The 10912-nt window shown below is 38.5% G+C and overlaps 1 protein-coding gene across 1 annotated transcript in view; it reads left to right on the forward strand.

The window, feature by feature from the left end:
* Positions 1-7486, forward strand: part of DCT (dopachrome tautomerase) — a 53197-nt gene extending 45711 nt beyond the window's left edge. Inside the window, exons 7-8 of the mRNA XM_006832005.1 lie at positions 2317-2518; positions 7305-7486. Coding sequence (XP_006832068.1) covers positions 2317-2518; positions 7305-7486 — 384 coding nt within the window. The remainder of the gene's footprint in view (positions 1-2316; positions 2519-7304) is intronic.
* Positions 7487-10912: the final 3426 nt, after the last annotated feature.

A 10912-nucleotide genomic window follows, 5' to 3' on the forward strand; every position in this document is an offset into this window, starting at 1 on the left:
TGACCAGGAGTGTGGCCAACTCCCACCCTCATCCACCCCTAGCACAGACCTTGCTCTCCAGGAGTTTGGAGCTGCGTGGTTGGGAGCCACACCAGTGTTAGGTGTGGGCTGACTGTAGCACTTTAGTGTGCTGCTTTGATGCTTGAATTTCGGTTGGCTCAGCTCCAGACTTATAAAACCCATAAAACCAACAGACCAGCATTTAACCAGTTATGCTGCCTCCAGTTTCCCTGGGGTCTTAACAGACACTGGAAGCAGCTCCATCAAGTACCCCTATGAGCTACTTCCAGATTGAGTGCCCTGAACATGGATAACACTGAGGCCAGTAGGAACTCCATCTAGAGCTAGAAACTCTACTGTCACATCCCTTCCACAGCCACCCTTTGAGCTCCTTGAATTGCAAGAGTACCTCAGAGATTTCCTCCAGATCCAAATTGCACTGTTTGTTTTTACAACTATGACAAACCCACAAAATACCCTGGAGACAACAGACAATTTTATCTCATATGAAAAAACTTGAGAATGGCACAAACAAATGACTGGGACGTAAAGCCAGAAAATGTTTCTAAGAGAAAAAAGGTCATGGAACTAATGTTAATTAGGTACCTTCAAAGGATCAATAGAAAGATCAAGGAAAGGAATAAGAACATTGAAAAAAAAAAAAAAAAAACTTTTAAAGAATACAGGAAAATACAAGAAAAAATCCAACAAAATAAAGTCAAAATTTGAAACAATACAAAACTTGCAAGTAGATATCCAGAATATTAATACTAAGATCTCAGAAATGAACAATACAGCAAAAGAGTAGATGCAAAGCAATGGAAGTCGGAATTAGTGAGCTTGAAGATAAATCTCTCAGTACTAGTATGGTAGAAGAACAAACAGAAAAAAAGAACAAAAAAATCTGAAGAAATCCTAAGAGTTATATGGGACACCATGAAGAGGAACAACTTATGGAATTCCAGAACAGGAAGAGACAAGCACAGAGAAAATTGCCAAAGAGTTGGAAGAAAATTTCCCTAACATCATGAAAGATGAGAAGATAAGTGTATAAGAAGTTGAAGGAATCCCAAACAGGATATTTCCCAAAAGAAAATCACTAAAACATACCATAATTAAACTCAATCCAGATAAAGAAGTATTTAAAGTAAAACCTGCAAGACTGAAAAGAGGGAACTAGTATTCAATGTATAATGAAGTCAACTACAAAGCAAAAAGAAGGAATAGTATAGACAGAGAACTTCCATGTGGCAAGGAAGTCAAGTGTCTTTCAAGGTAAAACAGACTATTTTAAGCAGGGGAAAAATTAACAAACCACAGAGCAACCTCAAAGAAAAATAATACACCTACACATCAAAATAAAAAAAGAGGAAAAGCAAGAAGATTTAGTAAACATGAATACAACAGGAATGAAAATGCAAAGAAAACCCACAAACAAAATGAACTCAGCATAGAAACTTATGTGGAACAAAGCATCTACCAGCACCACACACACACACACACACACAAACACACACACACAGAAAAATGACAATAATCAATTCTTATGTATTGATAATTGCACTGAATGTAAATGGATTAAATGTACCTTAAAATTAAAAAGACATAAAGAACAGAAGGGATAAAAACAACAACAACAAAAAAGACAGGATTCTTCAATATGCTGTCTATAAGAGACACACCAAAAAGATGGAGACAGCCTAAATGCTCATCAACAGAAGAATGAGTAAACAAATTTTGTTACATACATGCAATGGATTACTACAAAATGGTGACGAATAATGATGAATCTGTGAACCACCTCACAACATGGTTGAACCTGGGGGACATTATGAAATTAGTCGATCACAAAAGGACAAACTTTGTATGAGACCTATGTGGTAAAGAGTTACAAAAAGATTTTCTTGATAAAAGAAACAGTCTCTGATGGTTATGTGTGGGGAAGGGAAGGGAAAGTTATTCTTGAGCTAGATGGTAGACACATGTTAACATGGATAACAGGCAGGTAACATTCAACAAGAGGGAGGTTAGCAGAGGAAAGGTGAGGGTAGTGGGAAACACAGGGATGAATGCATTAGTTAAAAGGAACAGAGGTAAATGTTTTTAACTGCAGGTACATGGAGGTGATTGCTATCAAGTAATGAAGCGAAGTGTAAAGTTTGTTGACTGTCAAACTCAAGATCTGCTCAGTAGGCCTTCACTCAATTTATAAAAAAAAAAAAAAAAAAAAGACTCCCATTCCATTTTCTAGAAAGCTTGAGAATCTGATTGAAGCAGAGCAACCCATGTTAAGCACTGTGTTCAACTATCTTCCAGGTCCTTCATTCCTTTACTGATGCCATTTTTGATGAGTGGATGAAAAGATTTACGCCTGATGTTGATGCCTGGCCTCAGGAGTTGGCACCAATTGGTCACAATCGGATGTATAACATGGTTCCTTTCTTCCCCCCAGTAACTAATGAGGAACTCTTTCTAACAGCAGACCAACTTGGCTACAACTACGCCATTGACTTGACAGGTAACTAATACCATTTGTAAATTGCGTGGCTTGTTTCTCTTCTAAAGGAGCTCTCTTCCTTCCTGATTTCCTTAGTTCCTCCACTTGTTCCTTCCTTCCATGTCTGCTTCTCTTTCTCCGTCCTATCCTTTATCACTTCCCCCTGCCTCATCACTACTTCCGTTCTCTTTTCCTTCCTTTCCTTTTTTCATGTAAACCAAAACCTTTCATTGAAATTTTTGGGGATAATTTAGTTTACTGGTCATTTTCTAGAATAGGTGTAAATGGCAAAAATGAGCCATAAAATTGCCAGCAAGGGACTGATGGGCAGTTGTTTAAGAAAACAAGAGTTACTAAGGGAGTATCTCTTTTTACACCTGATTTGACAATTTTATCAGAATTAATTGGATAAATAAATAACTCCTTATGGAAAAAAAAAAGTTGAGATGGCCCGATGTGGAAAGGAACCAGCAGGATTTAGAGACGATTACTTGAAGTTACCTTCAGGTACAATTGGTTTGCCATAGACTGCAAGTTAAAGGACAGTAATTAAAATCTACCCAGCGCTCCACAGAGGCAAGGCTTAGCACACTGCTTCTGTAAATATCAACTAAATCCAACCCAACCCACCGCCAAGGAGTCAATTCCAACTCACAGCGACGATATGTTGTGTGCCTTTAAGTTGGTTCGAGCTCATAGCTACCCTGTATAGGGTTTCTGAGATCAGCTGGTAGGTTTGAACTGCCAACGTTGAGGTTAGCAGTCCAGTGCTTATCCAACAGCGTCACACTAGGACTCAGTGACTCTATGTGGGTCTGTATATATATATGGTGGTTATGTGCCATGGAGTTGCTTCCAACTCATAACGATCCTGTACAGGGTTGTAAATCTTTATGGGAGCAGAAAGCCTTATCTTTCTCCCACAGAACAGCTTGTAGTTTCGAACTGCTGACCTTAAACTGTAAATCTTTATGAGAGCAGATAGCCTTATCTTTCTCCTAAGGAGCAGCTGGTGGGTTTAGACCGCTGACCTCAAGCTTAACAACCCAACACCTACTGCACATCCTAAAGAGCAGTTCTACTCTGGAACATGTCGGGCCTCCATGAGTCAGGAGCTGAGGAGACAGCAACAGCAGCTTGAAAATAGGGCTGCAGTGGGGTGAAATAAGTATAGTACTTGCCCAGAGCACAAAATTGAAAGGGGATGCCATAAAACAGTCATCAAGATCAGTCATAATACAATGTGATATTTTAACATATCAAAATGAATGCTAACGAGCCCCAACAAAACCCATGATGGGGAAACTACCAAAGTTTTAAACGCAGATGGGCCATTGGCCTTTGCTTGTTTTATACTAAACTATGTTGCTGGGTTTCCTTCCAAACAGCCAATAAGTACATTCGCCACCAGTGTGTTTCTGATGAGGTTGAACTTACCTTGCCAACAGATTGGACACCAGAAGGGTTTTATATAAAGTCTTTATTTCTAAATATAGAGTTTTGGTTAGCCTTTCTAATCTGGTTCAAAATACTGGAGACTATTTTGATAAGTGGGTATCAGTCTAACACACTGCTGTGAAGTTGATTTCATATTCTGTTCCAAATGGTTTTTTTTGTTTTGTTTTGTTTTTGTTTTTTTGCTATATAATCTTTATGGTGGCACAAGCCGTTTGTACTGGGCTATTATTAATCAAAAAGTTGTTGGTTCAAACTCACCCAGCAGTGCCATGAAAGAAAGACCTGGCAATGTGCTTTTGTAAAGCGTATAGCCAACACTTCCCTCCGGGGCTCAGTCCTACTCGGAAATGCATGGGGTTGTTTGTGAGTCAGAATCAACTCAATGGCAACATGCTTATTATCTCTTTTAATCTTTATGGAAATAGATCACCATGCTTTCTTCTATTACGCTCCTAACGGATTCAAATGGCCAACTTTTAGGTTAATAGTTTGACACAAACCGTTTGTGCTATCTACACTTAAGTGTATATTTGTTGTTAAGTGCCATCAAGTTGGTTGGTTCTGACTCATATAGAGCCCTGTATAGGGTTCCGAAGGAATAGCTGGTGAGTTAGAACTGCTGGCTTCGCAGTCTGCAGTCAAATGCTCATCTTACAGTGCCACACAGGACTCCTGTAAGGAAGTGGATATGGGGACACACAGTTTGCTTTTTGTCCAGGCCCCTATATGGCTCAATATGACATTCAAGTGTGTCAGGACAACTTGAGAATGGAAAAGTAAAACAAACAAGAATCTAATTTATCAAGACTCTAAAAATACACACACTCTCTGCTGGTGACATTCCCTATTTGTATCTATTTCCATTTGTGTCCATTTCTTCTTCCTTAAATCTCAGTCTACAAAGTCGGTAAGACATTTTTCTGACCTTTTGTGAATCACTTTCTGACTCCAAAGTATTTCAGGCCCTGATAACGATCCTCAGTTTTTTCCCTTCTACTTTACTTGTTCTCCTTACTGATCTGAAATTTCATTCCTTTAAGTGGTTGAGGACATACCTTGTAAACATCTTCCCTCTCTTTTGTCTGGAATTAAAATAATAAAATAAAAAGTTTAGAATGTGTATCCTGACCAGGCTTTCCTCTCTGACATCAATTGTCAATAATAAACCAAGGGCTGAAATACACCCAGGATTTGTAAAATCAATGGAAGACACACGTTCACATTATTTATTGATTTGACAAAGAAATTTATAGTCCTGTGAGAGAAAATATAAATAAACAAAAGGTAGAGAAAGGAATAAGGAGTTTGGGAAAAGCTGCTTGAAGAAGGTGGGGCTTGTATTAGATTCAAAGAATTGGTGGATTTTTGGCAGGGGACAAGATAACAATGGAGTATTACAGAAGAAAGAAGGTTGGAGAACCGAACCAAGGCCAACCCACTGCTTTCAAGTAGATTCTTATTCATAGCAACTCTATACGACAGAGTAGAACTCTCCATAGGGTTTCCAAGACTACAAAATCGTTACCATAGCAGACTCATCTTTCTCCCACAGAGTGGCTGCTGGAGTCGAACCTTGTAGCTTGTGATCAGAGTCCAACACTTAACCCACTGCATCATCAGGACTCCTTAGAACAAAGGCAAATGTGGTCTCTTCAGGAGCCTGTGAGAAGACGCCTGCTTGCAGTGGAAAGTTTGTGTCGAAGATTACTGTGAATTAAGGTTGGATCTGATTATGGAGGACCTTAAAAGTGAAGCAGAGACTGGGATCTTAAAAGCTCATGAATGTCTGTCTAAAGTGGTCTCTCCATGTGCGGAAGAAAGACGAGTAATGGAAATTGAAGATGCTTGGCATCAGCTCGTCCAGAAGACCAATGGAATGTGTGAACATCAGGCACCATGACTCCGAGACCAGAAGAACTAGATGGTACCCAGCTACCACTATCAACTTCTCTGGAAAGGAATCACATTAGAAGGCCCTTGACAGAGGGGAAGTCTATGCAGAACAAAACTCAAAATTATCAAAAAGACCAGGCTTACTGGTCAGAAAGAGACTGGAAGACCCAGAGACTATGGCCCTTGGCTACTTTCAGGTCTGGACCAGAACTTATCCTTGTGGCCCAATGTTCAGCCAAGCAGTAGGTAGGGGGTACACCAACACTGATGAGGTATTGATGAATGGTCAATAATTCAAGATAAAAAGGGTGACATTTATCTGGGGACAAAGCTCAGAGGGGTTGGGAAGGAGGATGGAATGGAAATTGGAATTACAGGGAGGAAGTGGGATAACTGTTGTTACATGGAAAGGATTGCAATCATTGAGATGAAACAAAGTGTGAGATGTGTTGGATGTGAAAATGAGGATCTGTTCTGTCAACCTTCATTCAAGTCACAATAAAAAGTCCCCCCAACCTCCCAAAAAAGAATGAATAGCATTGCAACTTCCAGAATGATACATTAAAAAAAAAGTGAGGCAGAAGAGGCAATCATTTTTGGTTCTTGAACAAAGAAATAATTAGAATAGAAACGTGTGCTTTAAGAAGATCAACACTGTGCTGCTGGTGGCCACCCATCAGGACCCTCAGTGACAATGAAAGGGAAGAACTAGAAGGAGAAACTCACCCTTAGATAACTGCTGCAAAACAAGAACCCTGCTCAGAGAATTGTATTTAAAAATGTCTGCCTTAAGAAAAGAAAATGTCTAAAGAAAGAAATGATAAATAGGCATAACTATAGTAAAAAAATGAGATCCATTAATTTTGTCAAAGAGGTCTTATAAGATGTTTTTGAGTTGAGGATTGGATTTATCATGTGGAAGATTCAGATTTTTTTTTTTGTAACGGTTTAAATGAGTACACATGCCATCTGCTTCTGTTATTGGGTGTCTCCTGTCATAAAAGCCTATCTCACCTCTGTCTGCCATTTCTAACCCTATAAAACAGGTAGAGACAGTAGCAGAATTTCTCCACCTCAGGCTGCGTAGTTTGCAGTTCCCCAGATACCATTTTTATATGCATTTTTACAAATGTGTTTCTAACTCACAAAAATAGTTATATACTTCCTCAGAGGGTTTATTCTATGTAAGTATTGTAAGAAAAAAAAAAAACGTTAAATACAATAAGCTGTATTTAAATAATGACATCCCAGTTCCAGCCTCCTCAAGAAAAACAATTATGAATATGATAAATAGTTGGTAAGGAAAGAAAAGATAAATTTTATTCTAGCAAGAATAGTTTTGCTTTGTCATCCAAAATGCCTGTGAAAAGCAAATTGGTTTATTCTTTTCTTTCCTAAGAGCATTCAACTAATGGAAATTCTGATTGGAGACCCTTCTCTTTTGCTATAATTTCAGCCGCAGAAACAGAAGAAATTCCCGGTTGGACCCTAACTTTCTTGGTAGTTATAGGAGTGTTGATGGCTTTGGTTGGTGTCTTTGTGTTGCTCTTTCTTCTTCAGTATAGAAGACATCGCAGAGGTTATACACCCCTAATGGAGACACAACTAAGCAACAAGAGATACATGGAAGAAGCCTAGCATGTGGAAGGCCTTACCCTAGAGGAGACATGGCCGGACCAACATTCTTGCCGCGATAATGATGAAATCAATCCTCACTCTTTCTCCTTTACTTGAAGGTCTCTGGTATACATCCTCCTCTTGTGCTGACGATTCCAAATGCAGAAAATGCTTAGCTATAGTTTCTGGTTTGTTTGTTGGTTTAACAAACTCAAGCTAGATTGTTTGTGTCTCTTTCTAGCATCAAATAAAATTAGAGGTCACAATGTGTGGTATCTGATGCTACTGCCTCATATTGATTAAGCCTATGTGTGTTTTGAGAACACTACATCATTGAATTCATTTAAATTTGGAAGTCATTGTAATTTGAGATCTGAGCAAGCTCATGATTCAATCTTCTTTAGCCTAAATTTCTTTATTACCAAAGGTGTGGGGGTTGGGGGGTGGTAGGTGGTATCGCTTAGATCCTTTTTAGCTATAAATATATAAACTACCAGCTTTTCCGTGGGAGAAAGATGAGGCTTTCTGCTCCTGTAAAGATTTACAGCCTAGGAAACCCTGTATAGGGTCTCTATGAGTCGGAACCGACTCCACGGCACATAACCACCACCACCATATCTGCTTTTAGGTGTCCTTCCTGATTATCTGCCTGGAACTTCCTTTTATATTTTTTTAAAATTTTCTTTGTCACTCTCCAGCCTTTAAAATGTTCTTGATAAATTAAAATACATATGGTTAGAGGATGGGAATTGAATGAATAAATGATCCACTCAGTTTTCTTTTGACAATTAGACTTTACAGAATTTGTTTAAAGTCTACTTTTTTTTTTTTTTTTTAACAGTAGATTTATCATAAGATTCAGTAACTGGAGAAACATTGGTCCTATAGTAATCAATAAATAGATGAGAGAATGAAATTTATCATTTTCTAGTTAATTAATATACTATTTTGAACCTATTAACAAGTATAGCAAAAAACAAACAAAATGCAAAAAAACAAAAAACCCAAAAAACAAAAAACCTGTTGCAGCCTTTCAATTCAGATTCATGATGATCCCATGTGTTATAGGGTAGAATTGATCCATATTTTCTTTTTTTTACATTAAAATCTGCTTTTTTACTAAAATTATACATGAATACATTGAATATATCTCCATTCCCATGAATATAAAGCAGTATCATTTTTAATTGCTGCATAGTATTAATTTTGTAGATGTATCTAAATTCAACTAGGTCCCTCTCATTAAAATCTTAAATTATTCAATTTCTTATTATTAAAAACAACACTACCACCACAAAGGTCAATTTCTGATGTTTATAGAATCTCCTGACACTTTGCTCAGTATTAATTGTTTCATGTAATTTTGCTAGGCTATGTGTCATGAAACATATGACCAAAGTATTTTGCACAAACACGGTAGTGATTTATATTTCCAGAGGTGTGATCCATATTTTCTTCACTGTAATCTTGACAATAGCAAATGGTTGGACCTTTCTCTCAAGGCACCATTGGGTGGGTTCATACTGCTAACCATAGGTTAGTTGTTGTTGTTACATGTCATTGAGTCTATATAGGGTTTCTGAGGAACAGCTGGTGGATTTGAACTGCTGAACTTGTGTTTAGCAGTTCAGTGCTATAGCACCACACCAGGAGTTCTTAGTTGAGTGCAAACTCTTTGTACCATGCAAGGACCTATTAGAGTCACTCTTCTCAGGAAGCCTGATTAGAAAAGGGTTACGAATTGGGCTGCGAACCTTAAGGTCAGCGGTTCGAAACTATCAGCTGCTCTGCGGGAGAAAGATCAGGCTTTCTACTCCCGTAAAGATTTACACCCTCGGAAACCCTGTACAGGGTCGCTATGGGTCGAAACCGACTCAACGGCACTAACAACAACAACAACAACATGGAGTACAGAGGCTTTCAGCTGGCTGTAAGCCAATTTGATTATAGTCCCATTACTCTGACTAGGTGCTCTGGTAGCGTAGTGGTTACGAATCGGGCTGCGAACCTTAAGGTCAGCGGTTCGAAACTACCAGCCGCTCCGCGGGAGAAAGATGAGGCTTTCTACTCCCGTAAAGATTTACACCCTCGGAAACCCTGTACAGGGTCGATATGGGTTGGAATCGACTCGACAGCACTTAACAACAACAACAACTCTGACTAGGTAGCCTTACACAAAAGTTCTTCACATAGAATGCATTTGGCTTGCTTTTAAGAGTTGACTTTAGATTCATTAATGCTGCACTGTACTGACAGTTATTTATGAGTATTAATCAATAAAGTCTCAATCATTTAAAAGCAAATCATCTGCACAGGCTAGAATCCTGCAGATTTAAATGGTTATATTTTTCTAAGCAATCATCAGAACATAAGAACTAAGAATGAGGCGGTCTTTACTATGACGTCTTGCACTTTGAAGAAGTTGATGGTTATTGAGATTTCAAAGCCAATTTCATTGGCTCAAATCTGGTACCTGGACATCAAGAGTAAGGCTGATGTCCCGAAAGATTTGCTTCTGCAAACGGAGTTAGTGGTAAGTGACTCAGCCAGAAAAACCAAGCCGGCTGCGCCTTTGGTTGCTGGGCCCAATAGGTCTTCAAAAATGGCTCAGCTACTTTGACTTTAATGACAATGAATGGTCAAGCTAAAAATAACTTTTGTGCATTTCATTAGGCTTTGGTAGGTAGTTGAATAAATTTTTGAAAATAACATGAGACTGTTGTGAACTGCAAAATAAATCAGAATTTTCTAAAATAAAGTAAATAAAGAAAAATATAAGGTTTCCATCAAAGTCTGTATGTTCTATATATTTTTTATCTAGACTACATCTTTTGGGGTGCTTGGTGGCTCCATGTGATAAACACTGGACTGAGAATCACAAGGTCCATGGTTCAAGCCCACCAGCCACTCCAAGGGAGAAAGATGGGGCTTTCTGCTCCAGAGAATATTTATAGTCTTGGAAACGCTATACAAAGTCTTTCTCAGTCTGAACCAACTCGACAGCACTTAACAACAACAATAGCTTTTTGTCAAAAACCAGTAGCTCACTTATGCCATTTGTTCCATCAATCCAAGTCACACTTCTTAGTCATAAAGTAACTGAATTTGATCCTCTTTGAGGCAGTCTCTGCTCTTCTGGAAGTTTATAAATATAAGCTGAACTATTCCTAGAGTAATGAATTGTTCTGTGTTGTAAGTAATGCCAGGTTAAAAGGCGCACACTTGTCCTTCCTTATTAAAATAATAAAAATTTCACCAACAGCTACACCCCCTGATTACACGTTCATTTTAGGTGTGTACAGAGCCTTTGAGAATTTGCAATTAGCACAGTGACCATCCGGATTACTAGCAAAGTGGAATTAGGCTTAAACAAAGTAGAACCTGCCCTCTTGTGTTTTATTAGAAAATTGCACAATGTGGTAAAATTCTTACAGCTCTTTTCCTCTC

Source organism: Chrysochloris asiatica, unplaced genomic scaffold, assembly GCF_000296735.1.
Source record: "Chrysochloris asiatica unplaced genomic scaffold, ChrAsi1.0 scaffold00005, whole genome shotgun sequence".
Taxonomy (NCBI): Eukaryota; Metazoa; Chordata; class Mammalia; order Afrosoricida; family Chrysochloridae; genus Chrysochloris; species Chrysochloris asiatica.